The 17,187-nt window shown below is 43.0% G+C and overlaps 1 protein-coding gene across 1 annotated transcript in view; it reads left to right on the plus strand.

The window, feature by feature from the left end:
- The first annotated feature begins 262 nt into the window (after positions 1-262).
- FGF13 (fibroblast growth factor 13) overlaps positions 263-17,187 on the plus strand; it is a 113,323-nt gene continuing 96,398 nt past the window's right edge. The window contains exons 1-2 of the mRNA XM_061353185.1: positions 263-394; positions 3,928-4,095. Of these exons, the coding sequence (XP_061209169.1) occupies positions 3,930-4,095 (166 nt within the window). The 5' untranslated portion in view covers positions 263-394; positions 3,928-3,929. The remainder of the gene's footprint in view (positions 395-3,927; positions 4,096-17,187) is intronic.

Consider the following 17,187-nt stretch of genomic DNA (forward strand, 5'->3'; position numbering starts at 1 on the left):
TTCTTTTGTCTGCATATTAATACATATTTACCCTATGGTTACTGCCCTTTAGCTAGCAGAGCTGAAGCCTCTCCATGTAGAACCTTAGGGGGGTGAGAGGGGAGATGCTTCCTTACAGCTTTATTAAACTCTGAATTACATCAAAGATTATTCAGTTGGAACCCGAGCCAAAGCTTATGGACAAGGTTGATGTTATGGTTTCTGGCAATTCTAGATGGGACTGAAATGCAGTTGGACATAAAAGAAAGGCACAAACCAGCAGAGTGTTTATATAAACATGTTTGAATCGATCTTGCAAAACATCCTGGTGCCGGCAGTCATCCCGAAGATCACTTCCCTCCCTCTCAGTAAGGCTTATAGGAAAAAGGAATTTTTTCCTACCAGCTTGTTAACAGTAAGTTGTTGTTATTATTATCATTATTACTATTATTATTATTATTATTAAACTTAGAAATATGCCACAGGATGATATTTAGCAAGTTGAGTGTTTTGATGTAGGAAAGAACAGATACTGCAGCTATTTAATGCTAACTGCGAAGTGAATTCCTCTCACGTATACGCAGTTGTGTGGTTTTGGTCTCCCTAAAATTATGAGGGGAGGGTGGCAGTGGAAAATAGAGATATTTTATTATATTTGTAAAACTGTGAAGTATTTATTCATCATCTTCCAACTGAGAATATACAGTTTCTTTCTTAGTATCTTAATGGCCTGTGTCTGTGACATATGAAGTCTTGTCCCTGATTTACTCATGGGGAGGTGGATATGTGGGCAGCTGGGGTCCCATGAGGATGAGGAGTACGTTAGGGTGAGCAGCTGCTGAAGTACAGCAACAGAGGCATAGCTGAATATTGGAGCATGTTAGGATGACTCCACATCTGCCTTCTGGCAGGTGGGCAAGGAAATGTGGATGTGCCTCAATGGTGGTTTCTTCTAACTGCTCTTGAGAGTAGCATCTGAATGATGGTGTGAAGCTGCCAGATCTCTTGCTGCCCTTGTTGAGCTTAGTGCTAGCTTGTGGCTACTACCCAAAGTAGCTGATTTAAAGCTACCTTGTGTTATCTGTGCATTGCACAGAGGAATGTAAGCCCCTCCTAGGTCCTGCCATTAGCAGGGTCTGTAATGGAGGGAACAGTGGAACACAGTGTCCTGTGCTGCACATGGCACACTATATAAATGCTGCTTTGGATTTTTGTTGATTCCCTAAAATTTGCTGTTTCTCTCCTACTCTGGTGTTTGTGTGACTGTTTTGTAACTGTGGCGTTTATCCCATTAGCAAAATCATAACAGATTCCTGATATTCCTCCCTTTACCAAGACGCTTGTTCACAGTTGTTCAATAATGGTGGTGCACTGATTATTTTTGGTCACCAAAAATGGACATTATCAGGTTTTTAAAGCTTTTCACATTTATATTCTGTGTTGTTGAAACTTCCCTTTGAATTGTTCCTGGACCCATAAAAGGCTCTGTAGCTGTGATTTCAGTGGCTCCATGAGGGTGTCTGGCTGTCATCATAGCAGGGAAAAGGAGGCTCTAGGGTCAGGGACTGTTCCTAGCTTGGTAATAAATTCTCAGCCTGACTTGATGCCATTCATCATGTTAAGAAAAGGTTTTAGCTGTTCCCTTCAGAACACTGACATCTATTAAGTTATCCATACATCATCCTGGCATTAAGGCTTTATTAGAGCTGTGGTTGCTAGGGTTTGCTCCAGATGTTGGTGCTTATGAATACCCTCAAAACCGAGGCTCATTTACACTTGCTGACCTGGATTCTAGTAATCTAGTGTGCTTTTGCTGATTTCAGCATGTTCTTCACTTATTAAAGGTGTGGTTCTCTGTGATTTATTCGCATTTAACTAAAGCTGTGTATAGGTGGTAAGATGAGCATGCAGGTGACTGGTAAAGGACCACTTATCTTCTCCACCTATCTTAGTGAGCTTGCCCAAGATAGAGGTGCACCTACCTAATGATGTCAAGTAATGGTACTGATGGATGGAATCAGTCCATGGGGTTGGTTTGCAGAGCCCTCTGATCTTAAAGGTGGTGAGAAGTCATAGCCAGTGCCAAACAGCTCTCATGGCTAGAACACCAGGTCCTTATGCCATGCCTTTGGATAACCACCAGTAGCTCCTTCTCCCCTGCAGACCCTGTTTAGCAGCTGCTAGCCTGATTTCTGCTTTGTTTAGCACTAAAGTGGCATTGAACCTTGTGGGTAATTCTCTGAGCTCCCACAGTGGAACAGGACTTCTCAGGAGGGACTGTCAGTATGTTTCATGAGCACATACATGCCCTTCAAACAAGCCAAAGTAAAGATAGTATTGTTAAGGGAGTAACTCTATGCCAATCCAGACCTTGCGCCCATTGACTTGCTGCTCTGTTTTGAACCACTTATGCTTTCCTGTTATCAATGCACCTTTTCTAATACCATTTTATATGGGTTATCAGTGTGTGTTACTGTTGCTGCGTGTAATGAAGCAACATCAGCTGAGGTGTAAAGCGTCTCCTGCAGATTAACGAGGTCTTGAAAGGAGGCGATTGCCCACTGTGAAAATAGAGACTATCAACTTGAATTACTTATCTCCTAGATATGACTCTTACTAGTACCAGTCTTGCTAGGAGAGAAAGAATCAAGTGCATGAAAGGAGGTTGATATTTGTTTGAGGCGATCCATGGTTAAATCTGACTGGTTTTTATAGTTGTCATACATTGGCAGATATCTAGGAAACAGTGGAATTGTTTGAATGAACAGCCAACACTTCTAGAACCATATCAACTTCCATAGTGCTAGTGCAGCTGTAGTTTTAGACTAGCTTGTCAAGAGTTACTTTTCTGATCGTTGGAGTTTTACTTTCCTAATCCTTGGAATATCTTTTCCTATTATTATTGTTTCATTGGGGGGGGGTTGCTATAGAGTTGGAGGCTCTCAGCTTGGTTTTGGCTGTGGTTTTCTATCTCTGCATCACACTATAAATCACTAGCAGTGCTTAGAGACTGTCTTTGCTAAGAGAGTTTGATTTTTGTTCTTGGGAGACAATCTGTGCCTTAGAGCTGTAAGCTGAGGAATCTCACTATCTCTGTTATTAACGCTTCATTCTTTAGATAGTGGAAAAGTGTTTCAGTTCTTTCGGGTAATGTAATACTTTGAGGTAGCTGGAGCTTTCTGTATGCTATGTATTTTATCTGTTCACTGTTTAATAGCCTGACCCCATTCAGAAAACATTCTGGGCTGCGTAGCATTTGTATTATTAATGGCAGTATTGATTCCTCAGATCAGCTTTAAGAAATGACTTGGTATTTTACAAGAAAGCCATCAAAAGGATTAATGTGCTTTCTCGTTGTACATCTATTCTTCTATCCATTGAAAATGGTGATCAAGTCAAATGTCATTGGATTATCATCCTGGCTCTAAGGAACTGGGTGTAATTGTATATCCTGATACAGGCATGTTCATTTTACTTTGGGGAATAGGTACACTGATGTTGTGTTACCTGCAGATGCGGAATGATTACTCCGTGATGTTAACGTGGAGATTGCCTATGGCTAGGCAATAAAAGCATGCTTTGTTTGCCTTTTTATTTACCTTAAACTGCATGCAGAATAGATATAGGTGCTATAGGAGAATAAAGCAAAGACATAGGAGAGAACCTTGTTGCTTTTAGGATCAGGATGTTATTCTACTCTTTATTAAAGCTGCATGAAAGAATATAAAGTGTTGTTAATGAGAAGCATTGTTTCTAAAAGTACATGTTTCCCCCACCTTTCTGCCACCATGACTAAGATACTTGATACTTGAAATATTATTTGCCTCCTATAAGCATTTCTTCCCCTCCTTTCTTTCCCCTCCCCTGACATTATGTAGTTGATTTGATTCTCTAGATTGCTTTCCTCAAGCTCTAACTTGAGTTCATTTTGTTATGTGGTGACCACAGTTATGGATGACGCTCCCCCTGGCACACAGGAGTACATTATGTTACAGCAAGAATTGATCCAATCTGCGGAATTAAAGAAAAAAGAGTCCCCTTTTCGTGCTAAGTGTCACGAAATCTTCTGCTGCCCACTGAAGCAAGTGCACCTCAAAGAGAACACAGAGCCAGAAGGTTTGTGGCACTATGGATCCATGTTCTGTTTGTTCTTATGGTTTTGAGTTTTCCATGTATGTCCCTAGAGTGTGCTGTGTGTTTTCCAGCCTGTGTCAGTGTAGCGCAACTGATGCAGGAAGCGTGATGCACTCCATATCCCCCTTTGCTTGCCTGTTAGTGTCTGATTCAGCTATCACGGGACACTATAGTATAAGCCGTGTACGGTATCATTCTAGACAAGAAGTGAAGTGGTGCTGCTTTTACTTAAAGAAAGTCTGTTTGTTTCAGCTCTCATCATTACACACTGCCCTTTTTTTGGCTGCCAAAAGTTGCTTGCTACTGAACCAGCATCAATTCCTAGTTGGTTCTTTCCAGTAACATTTCTGAAGCTGCAGTCTGCTGCAAACATGGCACTTAGGCTCAGATTCGGCTTGTCCCCAACACCTTTCACTCCATAAGGCTTCTGCATAGCGCTAGCGAATGCTCATGACAGCTGTACTTCAGCGAAGCAGGATGGAGTTTGTATGTCATGCACGCCTGGTTGCATTTTGGGAAATGAAATGCATGCAGAGCAGAAAACAATAAGTAGAATGTTTTCCTTTTCAGATAAAGCAAAGGTACGGTCTTTTCTAATGCTGTGTTTGCTCATATGAGATTACTAATGAGGTATCTCCATCTTCAACTTGTGTACATAAGATGAAGCTATTTGAAAGTATGTATTTTAATATTTTCTCTTGTTGTTCCACATGTGTTTTACTCTACTGCCTCATATTGCACATGGTAAGCCTGCTACTTTTTGCATAAGCTCCAGTATCTGCCAAGACAAATAATGCTACTGCTGGTAGATGTATTTTAAGGTGAAATATTTAGGGCTGGATGCTGGCCCCACAATTGAGTCTGCAGGAATGGCAAAGTGAGAAGGTTGGAGACCTTCCTCACAAATCACTTGTGTTATTCTCTGTAATGACAGTCACCGGTTGCTAAGCTGTCACTATTAGCCCCAAATATTCCAGTCAATTACTTTCTCCTGTTACATACCCCAGATTTTGCATGAATGTTCTTTGCAATTCTGGGCAATCTGTGTCTTTTTAAATAAAACTGGTTTATTACAATAGCATTTCTTTCTCTTCTCACCAGAAATAGCAAGTCTGACACAAACATGGGCATAAGGTGTGGGGAGAAGGTTTTTGTTTCAGTGATGCTATAACTGGATATTACAGTCGGGTTTTGAAAACACTGAGTCTAATTCTCCTATCGGTTCTAGGGCTGATTTGGTAGGAATTCTGATTTTGTAATTCCGAACTCAATAACCATGAAGGGGAATCCCACAGCACTCGTCTGGATTAGCAAATGTAATGGATTTCCTCCCATCCATCAGGGTTTGTGTTGTTTATGAGCAAATATGAGCCCACAACTGTTCATATCAAGCTCTTCTAGGAAGACGATGACAGCTGAGCTATTAAAGGTGCTCAGCATCCTCGGGCAAGTGATATCTGGTGAAATAAAAGATTCCATGTGAGCCATAAAAAGAAGGGCCCTAAACTTGGCATCATGGTCTCATATGCTGTATTTCAGTGTTTCCTTTTGGTCATGTATAACTCCAGCAGAAGCTGATGGTTACTTCAGTGGAACTTACACTGGGAGCTGGATTCCTGCTGGGAACTTAGCTCTTAGCTAGGTCTGTTTGTTTTCAGTGAATGAATCAACACTTGACACACTAATGGCATGTCCAAGAGGAACAAGGGAAACAAAGGTATGCTGGGCCTTTTATCTCCTGGGGGAATGGTTTGGTCCAGTGTTGGGGAATTCAGGACCTGCTGGGAGAAGCTCGCAAGGTGCAGGCTCTAAGCGAAGACCTGAGGAGCATCAGTTCTGCCGTATTGTCGCCTGGAAGCCAACAGTTGCTCTTCTTAGATTCTCCATAAATCTACATAGTGTCTGTCTCCAACAACAGCTGTGTTACTCCTTCCTCCATGGCATATGGTATTGTTAATCATTCCTACTGCAAATGTTTGGTTCCAAGAAGAAAGCTTTTCATCTTTTACTGCAGTGTACAAGGATGAATGCCTCTTCACCTTCCCCTTTTCACCCCTCCTTCTCTCCTTCAGGAATTCTGCATCCCTAGACAGGGCACAAGAAGCTATGGCCATATTGAGTTGTCTCACAACCATCTGAGTCGATGGGAATTCATAGGGGTATCCATTTTTATTGTTGTGGAATTTCTCTATGTGTTAAAGATGCTGCCTCTGGCATGAGAGGGGAAATACATGTTGAGGAGTCCTTCTAGCCTCTGCTGCAGTATAAGTTGTCTGGGTTGCATTGGTCTTTCTTTAGAGTCTGTGAACTCCCTGGCAGTGGTGATAGACCCACTGAATGAGTGATGTGTATCAACCTCTGTGGTTTGTTACCGTGAAGCTTGAGAGATTCTGAGTGTGAAATGATTCAGTTGCTTTCAGTGCAACCACTAAAACAGTCTCTTAAAACTAATGCAGTGGCTGGAACAAACCCTACCTGAATACCTTGTAGGGGAACCCAGCAGCTAACAGCTCGATTGTGCTGTGAGGATGGATGGAAATAAATGTTTAAATGTGTTACTATAGCATAATTGACACATTTTTTTAAGGTAAAATATGGTGGCTAAGAAGCATTTAGGAAAGCTCCTGAGTCAAACGTCCTAATGGAATTTTTATGGGAAATTTCAGACTTGAAAGACTGCAGAGAGTATAAAAATGTACTTTTTTATCTGCTGAGTAATGGCATGGGAACACACCGTAAATCCTGCATGTGTCTAACTTTGCAGCTCTTTGCCTAACTATTTCATTTAGATGATGGATTTCTTCCCTGCGCTTTGTAACCGCTTTCAATACAGGGTTAATGCTTGGGGAGCCTCATTTATCACTTCAGGATCTGAAACCCCTAGGCAGGTATGGTGATACCAGGTAAAAGATTTTCCTGGCTTTTTATAAGGGTGTTTGAGGAACGTTCTCCTATTTGCTGAAAGGCTTAAATACCACCTCACTCTGGTATGTGAATCAGGTGGCCCATCATTTCTCATATCTGAGGGTCATTTCTGAAAGCAAGAGGAGAGAAAATTAGATCCATGTTTCCTAAATTAACCTGTCTTGGTTTCTTGTTCATCTCATGGTACCCTACCTGCCTCCTTTCAATGTTCACAGCACCCACATGCCTCATTACACCTTAGTAAAATAGGTCCAGGGCTGATACATTTGATAACAACCTGGAGGACACATAGGAGGTCCTTGGTCAAGGAACTGTAGCAAGGACAGCCTTTTTTTAAGTGGTAGATGTGGAAGGAAGGAGCAGAACAGTAGGAAATCAAACTAATATTATACTGAGCAACTGGGTCTAGTGAAAGGTGTCCTTGCCTATGGCAGGGGATTGGAACCAGATGAGCTTTAAGGTCCCTTCCAACACAAACCAGTCTGTGATTCCCAAAATGTGGAATTTTCCACTTGGGTCCACTGCCAGCAGGGTGATTGCAGTTCAGGCATGATGCTGCCTTTCCTAGTGCTGTGGGAAGCTATGGCCTAAGTTAAAAGACGAACTGCTGCTTTATTCTGCATCATTCCAGCTTTGTTTTGTCAAAGCCACCCTACAGTTTACAGTGCTGTGGATCTCTCCAATGCGATAAAACAAGCAGAGCTGACATCCTTACCTGGATGCTGGCTCCTGTGGGCATTGTGCATTGTTTACAGTTACATCCAAGCAGCAGCAAAACACAGGGTGGTTTTGTAGCTTCCCTCAAGCCAGGAATACACTGCTAGCAGGAGAAGGGCCAGCTGAAGTACATTCTGCAGCTATTTGTTCTCTTAAATAGTTTAAGCATAAGCTGCTGCTATCTGGATAAAACACGGTTACATAAAGAGAAGTCTGCTCCTGGAAAACTAATTTGAGTTGTATTATTGCATCCAGAGGAGGGAATGCAATGAGAGAAAAACACCCATTGGTTAGTCACAGCCACATAATGAGGAGCCTTGGCCTCTTGCCCACAGTTCTGTTTTCATAGGGGATCTTATTTAATTTCTTATATATTGTGGGGGGTAACATTTAGTCTCCCTCCAGGCATACATAACCTTTTTACACAGAAAAAAACAGACAAGCATGGCAAAATATGTATTGGGGATGGGGAGAGGGGGATCTTGGGGAGCAGCTGGTGATGAAGAATGGCAGCTTTCCTCAACCAGCAGCAACTCTGGTTAAATAAAAAATGTTAAGGCTGGTAATAGGAAACAAGCAGCTTTGTGGTTGCCCTTGACAGTGGCTTGTTATCTTCAGCCCCAGCAATGGGATGAGTGCAGAGCCAGCCCTGGGGGTGAGGAAGAGGTGGGACATTTAACCACAGGAGGTGGGAGGCTGGTTCTTCCACTTACCCCATGTGCACACACTGCTTTGTCACCTGCAGAAAGTCAAAGCTTTTATGTTGTCACACTGAACATCCCTTTGGTGCTCCAAGAGCGGTGTCACCATTGATAGTACTGTTACTTGGCACTTTAATTATATCCTTTTCTTCTAGACCAACTCAGTGCTATTAGCCCAGCTCCCTCAATTATGTTAATTCATGGGCATTTCTGCATTTTGGAATATAATGAGAAAAGGAAAGAAGAAGGGGGAGGAGAACCTGTATTTGAAATCATGGAGAACTGTGAGAGGCTTTTAGAGTTTACTTATTGTTCAGAGCTGAAAAGACTTTGTGTTCCAGTGAGGGAATAATAGAGATGAGATGCAGGAAACAGGTACAGCCGCCTGTGCCAGTTGTGTCTGAGGTGTTCAGACGCAGCACACTTGGCTGTGAGACAGCAGTGAGGAGGTTCAGCATCTGTGCTGTGAGTGAATGCAACCTCAGATTTAATCTGGACCAACAGCAGCCTGAAAGGGACTCACTGGTTTATTCAACAGGGGCTCCTACTAACTTAGTGTTCCTACTTAGAGACTTCATTAGAGTTATGGTCCCTTGATACTAAACTGATCACATTTTGTAATCTTCCGTGGTGATTTTCATCATGTCTTCTGCTTTTAGTGGAGGTGAAAAGTGAAGACTTGATACCCCATTTGCCAAGGCTCTTTCCAACAGGAGTATTTAACCCTTTCCTGCTGCAGCTAAGCTGTCTGGCCTGGAGCAGGTCATCCCAAGGAGTGAAGAGGTAGGACAGGCAGTCTGCTGTGGCCTAACTGGTCCCTGCAGCCCTCAGTGCCCTCATCATCACCCTTTCCCTCAGAAAAACCTTGTTCTGCACTCTGCTTTTGCCTGTACCTCTCAGGTACCCCTGGGATGGAGTTTTGAGTAACCTGGTACAGTGGAACCCTGCTCATGGCAGAGAGATTGGAACTGGATGATCTTTAAGGTCTGTTCCAACCCAAACCATTCCATGATTCTATGTGGGAAACATGAAGCTTTCATCTTGCCTTGCTCCTGGGTCCTGGCACTGGCAGGAAGCAGCAATGAGCAGTGCCTGAGCCTTGTCCACTACTAAATGAAAATAAGCTCTAAATCCTGTTTGTCTGGGTACACAGGGAGCTGCTGCAGCTATGGGACCATACCTGTAGAGAGGGATGATCTAAATGGAGTGACATAGACCACAAAAGCTAAAGGTATGGAGCTGCCACTGTTACAGTGGCTTTTCCCCCCACAAAGGGAAACCAACTTTGACTTGAGTGATTAAATGATAACCTTGTATTTCAGGGCATTGAGAGGCACTGGTGACAACTGCACTCTTATTTTCTTCAGACACTTAGTACATAAAGCTGAATGGCTCAGTCCTGTAAGTGGCTCTTGCCCTGATCCTCCAAAGCCTTTAAGCACGCGATTAACTTTAAACATGGGAGTGCTCCCAGCAAAGTCAAAGGGGTTGGGATGTATTTAATGAGCTTACCTGAATGCAGCCTGGGCCTGGCTCGGGTTTAGGCTCAGCCAGTGCAAATCCAGAGTAATTCCACCCAAATCCAAGATTACTCAATATTGACTTGTCTGCAAATGAGAAACCCCCCTCATAGAGTTTAACTCAGTTGCCTCTTTTCTTACTCCCAGAGGAGTTTATATGGTCCTTATTACCACAATGATTCATGACTGAGCATGCATCTATCATAGCACTCCTGTGCAGTAGGGAAATTGAATATAGAGGGAAGGGAAGAACTTGATGCTCAAACCTATTTGGGGATCTCATCAGCGTTAGTAACAATAACACCGTCTGCTGCATCAGCTGAGCACCAGGTCCCTGACTGTTATCTTTGGAAGATTCTCGGTTGTGCCATTTCTTGCGATGTGGGAATAGAGCAGAGTTGGGAATTTAGCATTTTTCCATGGCCTAAAACTTAGAATCTGGGGGTTTAGTTTTTCTCTTGAGCAGTGGCTCCGTGGCAGCCTGTGCTATGGCAACTACTGGCTGCCCTCAGCCCTCCCTCCCCTCACCTCCCAGCATGTGCTCAGGCCTTGACCCATGCTTTGGCAAGCTCCAGCACCAAACACCTTCTTTTGTCACCTCTTGATAAAAACCATCTCTTTGTAAGGTGCTCGATATGATTTGAAGATTAAGGTGGTGGTGGTTCAGTGTTTGAATTCCTGAGCAGAAGGGATGTAATTGTTGATGAAGCATTTCTGTCAGCGGGTACTACAATGATTACAAAGTGTGTATTGAGGAAAGCGTTTAAGGTTTGGAAGTCACCAAATGCAGCATTTCCATTGGCTTGCAAATCTCTTCTGTTCCTAAATTCCTGTGTACCTGCCACCTCACAGAGCACAGTGTGAGAGCTTTCCTTAGGGCTTTCCTTAGCTCCTGAGAGCTTTGGAAGTCACTGTGTTGCATATGGCTGTGATTCCTGGATCCCATTGATTTGCTTTGCTAATTCCTTTTAACTGATACACCTCCCAGGTTATTCCTGGAGAACAGACCTTTTCACATGTCTGTGGCTCTTGCTGTCAGCTGGACGTGCCCTGAAATAAGGATTACAGCTGGAAGATCCTTCTCACTGTGTATGCATATACCTCAGACCAGGGAACAGCATGCACACTTTTGTTTGTCAGGCTCAGATCTTCAATGTGCCTGGAGGAAAATAAAACATAAGGAATAAAGGGAGCCCTGGCACCCACTTTCTGATCAAAGAAAGAATGGTCTCAAACGTCACAGCACCACTGCTCTTCCCAGGCCAGCAGCTCATAGAGGAGGAATTCAGCACTGATGGAGCAATGGATTACCCATTGTACAGACCTGCCTTCCTCAGTGCCTGTCGTCACGGGTTCATCAAGTGGGTGCTCCCAAGTCTGTAGGTAATAGATACACCAGAATAGGCACTAACAGTCCTCATGGTATTTTATCTGTCACTCCACATGGCCACAAGTAACAAACTGGAACCGGTTTGGTGAACTGGGTTTTCCTGATGCAGAAGCTCAAAGGTACAGCTGTAATTGTGAGCTGTGCAGTCAGGCAGCCCAATTTGCACTCCCTACCCCCAGAGAAGTTTAAGGAGCAGCTGTAGCACTATTATTTCAAGACAATGAGGTTTAATTCTCAAGTTGGAGCTGGCCTCACCACTGCACAGGTCGTGGCAACCTAAAGAGAACTCGTATCTCCCATCTTACCTGCGTAGTCTTGAGGCAAATCTTTTATCTGTGCTTTTTGCTATTTAGCTCTTAGACTAAATACTCACTATGGAGACAGTACCTGGCACTTGTCTGAAGTAGTACATTTAGACCAAATGAGTCACACTGATACTCTTTTCTCATCTCATCTGTAAAGGACTCTCTGAGAGCTTCAGAGTGCTCCTTGTATGGAGGAAGACCTTTGTCTTGCTACTTTCTCATTCCGTGACTCTTCTGAGAAAGCAGCAGCCTTTGCTCTTCAATCTGTCCTCATTTTTAATAAGAAGATGTAGTTCTTTATTAATAATGAAGGTTTTCCTCTGTATCTTATTCAGCTTCATGGCCCATCATAATTATTGCACGGCCCTTTATCAGTGGTAATGTCTGTAGTATTTAACCACTGGCCCTTGGGTTGAGAGCATGCCAAATTCTTCATGCTGGTTAGGTAAGGACAATTCTGGAAACAAGGAGTTGTTAAACTTTTAGCTATCCCTGGAAAGTGGTTTCCTTTCCCAAGACAATCACTTACAAAAGCACTTAGTCATGCCTACATGGTGCGGCAGAACATGCTGCAGAGATCCCATAGCTACCGTCCCACTGCAGCCCAGTACGGCACCATGCAATGGTGTTAGTTATCACAGGGGTAATTAGCTTGAGTAACTCACAGCATTGTGTTACTGTGTGCCTGTGGTTTCCAGTGCCAGGGTTAGCTCAGCCTATGTCTAACCTGGGGGATTTTGCTCTTCATTCCATCAGCAGTGTGGGCTGTCAGCAGCTGAGGGTGCAAAAGTGAAGCCACAACAAGCAACAGGGTTCATCTGGAAGAGAAGAGGAACTCAGCCTTACTTTGAACGCAGTCTGGTCTCTGTGTGCTCCCTCAGCCTTTGTGTTCTTCTCTCATGCTTCTTGTTCTGGACACTGCTCTGTCAGGGCTGTGGATGCTTGCAGAAGAAAGCAGAGCATTTCATTTCAAACCCATAGTGAGCACACGACGCAGCCATGTGCGTTAGTGTTCCTTTATGAGGTTTCTTTTTAAGCAGCGGTAGTACTTTTGCCTCTATTTTTCATTCTTTTCCAAATATCCTCACCTGTAAAGCTAAAGAAACTGAAAAAGCTTTACCCAGACTTCAGTAAGCACAACAGAGGTGTGAGGATTGAAAAAGGCCAGTTTTCCTTGGAGAAAATGACTGAATGCTTCTTCAGTAGTATCTGAGTGTTCAGGATATAGTGCCCAGACTGTTTCATATTCACTTCTTTCCCCACTGTTATCTATGTACAGAGATTTCCTGCTGTGCACAAGCTCTTTCGGTTTGCTTATATGCTTAAAAAAACCCACCCCAGCTTTGTAGCACAGTGCAAAATACCTGCACATCTTTTAAACCAGTTCTTGTCCTCCAGATCCTCTTGTCCAAGTAGTGTCAAGCAGTGGTGTTCAGGAAGACTGACCGGGTGACTGATGAGTATGGATCCCAATGTGCATGTTTGCTTCTTTCTACCGTGTGTTTGAAAACACTGAGATCTTTTTTGCTGGATGACTGGGACTGCTAAGAGTTAGGTTAAACCCTAAAGAGTACAAGGGACATACACCTTCTGACCTGCAGAGGTGTATCCAGCGCATGGCTGTACATCCTCTTGAAGTGACACAATGTTCCTTGAAGTCCTCCTGTAAAGCAAATGATGCTGTATTTTGGTAATAAGGATAAATCTTCTCTCAGGCATCTTGGATACTCCTGATCTGAAGCTGTCTTCCACAGTTTCCAAGTGTGTTAAATAATTCTTATGTGTTGATTCAGCAAGGGAAAAACCTGAGGAATATATACCACTTACTACAAAAGAAGTCTTTAGGTACTGGCTGTCTTTCATGCTTGACATTTCCAGGTTACACAACAGTCCCTTCTAGAAAGGTTATTGGTGTAGCTGTGTAAGTTCTCACTGTTCTACACTATCTGGCCAAATTTAGCTTAGCAACAGGATAAAGATCTAGCTGCCACTCTTCAGATCATCAGCATCATTAAGCCAGATTGTGTTTTGTTTTGTGTGGCCCTTGGCATAGAGAAGTCAGAAGAGCACAGTGTATAGAGCAGTGATTGAGTGCAGTGTTATGCAAATATCGAAGCATCTTCACTGTTTTGCTGGAGCCCCATGCAGAAGAGAAATGAAGTGGCACAACCCTGCTTCCTCTTAATTGCTCTGATGGAGGTTTGTCTTTCTTAACAAATACTTTCTAAAGAACAGCTTAAACATTCTCCTTATGCTTAGTTTTTATTGTCCTGTCTCAGGGTCTTTTTTCCCTTGGATCCCGTGGAAAACGGCACGATTCATTGCTCAGCTGTGTGCTTGCAACCTTTATGAGAAGGTTTGAGGCTTACGTCTTCATGGATGTAATTGGTTTGGAAGCTTTACCAGCTTTGACTTCAATGCTGTGAAGACAGATGGGGCTGCAGAAAAAGAGTCAGCCATGAAGACCATCTGCAGAACAGGAATCTGTGACTGCAGTGAACGTGGCACTCAGCTCTCTGTCTTGAAAAAGGCTTTAACAGCACAAACCCCATTTGTGGTGACTGTCAGTCTGTCTCTAAACCTGCTTTTCCTCTGAACAATCGTATGGGTTTTCATTTCTGTAACAGGTGATGCCAAATATGACACTTAATTACAAAAGCTGTTAAAAATGTAGTTCATTGCAATTGGGCACCATGTTTCTCTTCCTCTGCAACTCCAGCTTGTTTGAGTCAGTAGTTGAAGCCCGCGTTTTGCTCTCTAGATGCTTTTACCCCTAGTGAGTACAATCATTCTCTTATTTCAGGCAAGTGGCAAAGCTGACATAAATACTGCTTGTGTCTCTCAGGTTGGCAGGAGAAAACATCTAAGCTTCACATAGGATGCTCGCTTCTGAAAAGCTATCAGCATTAACCCAGGGGAGTTCCTTTGGGTTGGCCTTTTTATGATAAATTTAGATTAATTACCCTGTGAAATAGTAGTAAGCAAAAATCTGAATGGGACTTGAGCTGCTAAATGCAAGTCAGTGGCTTCTTAAATCATAAATGTAAAAAACGGTGAGGAATTTTGCCTGGTTTTGTGCTAACAAGAAAGGAGCATGTTCAGGAAATGGCAATTTTCACTACAAAGAATTTAATGTAGTGCATTTAAATGTGCACTGAAATGCCCAGTCAGTACGATGCGGTTCTGGATGTATTTAAAAAGCATAGTGCTGGTTATTTCCAAGTTGGGGGAAGCTCTGAGTGAAAACAAGCTTTCCTGCTTGTGCTGAAGAACGCATTCTTCATGCTATGCCATTGCTGCTCAGGTGGAAGCTACATATGCTCTAAAATCAGATGCCCCGCTTCAAAAATCCCTTTGCCCCTTTGTCTGTTATTTGGGAAGCAAACTACCAAGTAGGTTGTTTAAAATCACTTGTCTGCCAGGTTGCTGAGCCAGCTACCTTCAAGGTATGCTGATGGGCCTTGAGGAAGGCAAAGCACATTGCCAAAAGCTTCCTGAATTAGTGTGGACTCCTCCTCCTAAAGAGTGATGATCTTCTAACCAAAAATGCATAGGTTGTTTTAAAGGATGGCAGCTTCTCCTGCAAAGATTCTTCTTGGCTGCTTGTCCTTTGGCACACTTGAGTACCTGCTTTCCTAAGGGTGCCTGTTCTATGTGTAAATAATATTGCCTCCAAATTCAGAATACAGGAGAACATTCTTCAGGGCATAATGCTTGGCTTATGCAGACTGACAGCATTGGGAACCCTGAGAACTCTGGTGCGTTGATAGGTCGTGTCTGCAGAAGACACTTCTGAAGATAAATGTACTTTCCATTTGCTAAAACCCCCTTCAATTCCCCACTCCTATTGATTTTCATTTGAAAGCAAGTTACAAGTAAGTCTGGATTAATCCTCAGGATGAAAGATGGGTGGAATAAGGTGGCAAAAAAAAATAAGAAAATGGGTATAAAGAGCTGCAAGGAGGAGAGGGCTGGTTTTTAACCATGAAGCATCATGGTTCTGAGGAGGAGAGGTTGAAATGGGAGAAGGTGGGTCTGACAACAGGGAAGAAACCCTCTAGCAGAGCAGTTAAGAAGCTGGTGCATGGAGAGGGAGCAGAGTGCTTTTGGCTGAGCTTGTTGGCTGCAGGCGAGATCAGAAATTGAAAGCAAGAGGGATCTGTGAGCTCCAGTGGAGTTAGAAAGCTACTGCGTTAGAGAGAAGGTGGAAGGCTGTTCTGGATGGAAACTTGAAAGTGAGAGAAATGAGCTGGAGAGGGCAGAGATCTCCAAAGAAAAACAGATTCGTACTCAGGTGCAGTTCTGTTATGAGTAACATCATCTGTATTATGCCAACACTGTTAGAGAGCCATGGTCTGTTCTTGGACTGTTCTGCCTCACCCTGTGAAGATCGGACACCATGAGCTGACCAGCCAGATGTGCAAAGCACAGCAGCTTCTTCGCTAACTCCATGTCCACAGCTCTGTCCATACCATCACACTGTGAAACCATTTAATAATCTAAACAGTGGATTCCAGTCACACAAATAGTTGTCGATATCCTCAACTTAGGTGTTTTTAATGAAGTACACTGTGTTCTGTAGAATGCTGCCAATTTATATCTGATCAAATGTATTTATGGGCAGATTCTTTGATTTGCACATGTAAATAGAAACCTGTTCATAATTGCTCATCCAAGAGACTGAGTGGCAAATCAGAGGGTAGCACTATGACAGTTGGTTCTTGATATAATCTCTCCTATAGCAGAATTTTACTGCCTCCACAGAATTGGAAAGGTGCCTTTTAAAAATTGATGTCTCAAAGGACATAGTAAAAAAAACAACCCAAACCAAAAATGTAAATAACACAACACTCCTGCCAGTTGATGGTTTCTTTTTTAGGAGTTCTATTGCCAAATTTTGGAGTCAGCTGCTTTCCAACAGAATGATGTTGAGATGGATGCTTGCTGACATTCTTCTTTGTAAGTCCTTGGCCAGACTCTTTATATATCAGTGAAACTGGAATTTGCTCGTCCTAGGATGGATGAGGAAAGAGTGGTAGTTGGCTTCAGGTCAAGTTACTGTCTGAGTTCTGTAATACATCCCCAAGGATCTCATCACATACCTTTGAAAGGCACCAGTGACTTAACTTGGTGCTGCAGAGGAGTTCTATATTTAGCTCTCCTCTCTTACAGGAGCTGTTTCTTATTCAGGTGCCAAACTCTCTGCCTGCGTGGCTTGTTTTATTTCTAGCAATCTCTCTGTATAACCTGTGTTTCATGAGCCATTCTGTTTCCCTCTGAGTTGATGTCTGAGCTCAATCTGTTGTTGCTCTGAAGAAGTCTATCTTCTCTCTTGTTTAGTTTAAGGGAAAGGGTTCTGGCTGAGAGGCAGGAGGAGCATCCAGTAAAATACTGTCAGCTTTTCAGTCTCCTGGAGTTGATGTCTATGATGAACACCTACTTTTAAGCACACAGATCTTTAGGAATGTTTGTTTTTCTAATCCAGAAGTCAAGGTTTATACGGAAAACATGCAAAT

Source organism: Neopsephotus bourkii, unplaced genomic scaffold (assembly GCF_033783945.1).
Source record: "Neopsephotus bourkii isolate Nb327-2 ecotype Australia unplaced genomic scaffold, CSIRO-AGI_Nbou_v1 NB_668, whole genome shotgun sequence".
NCBI lineage: Eukaryota > Metazoa > Chordata > Aves > Psittaciformes > Psittacidae > Neopsephotus > Neopsephotus bourkii.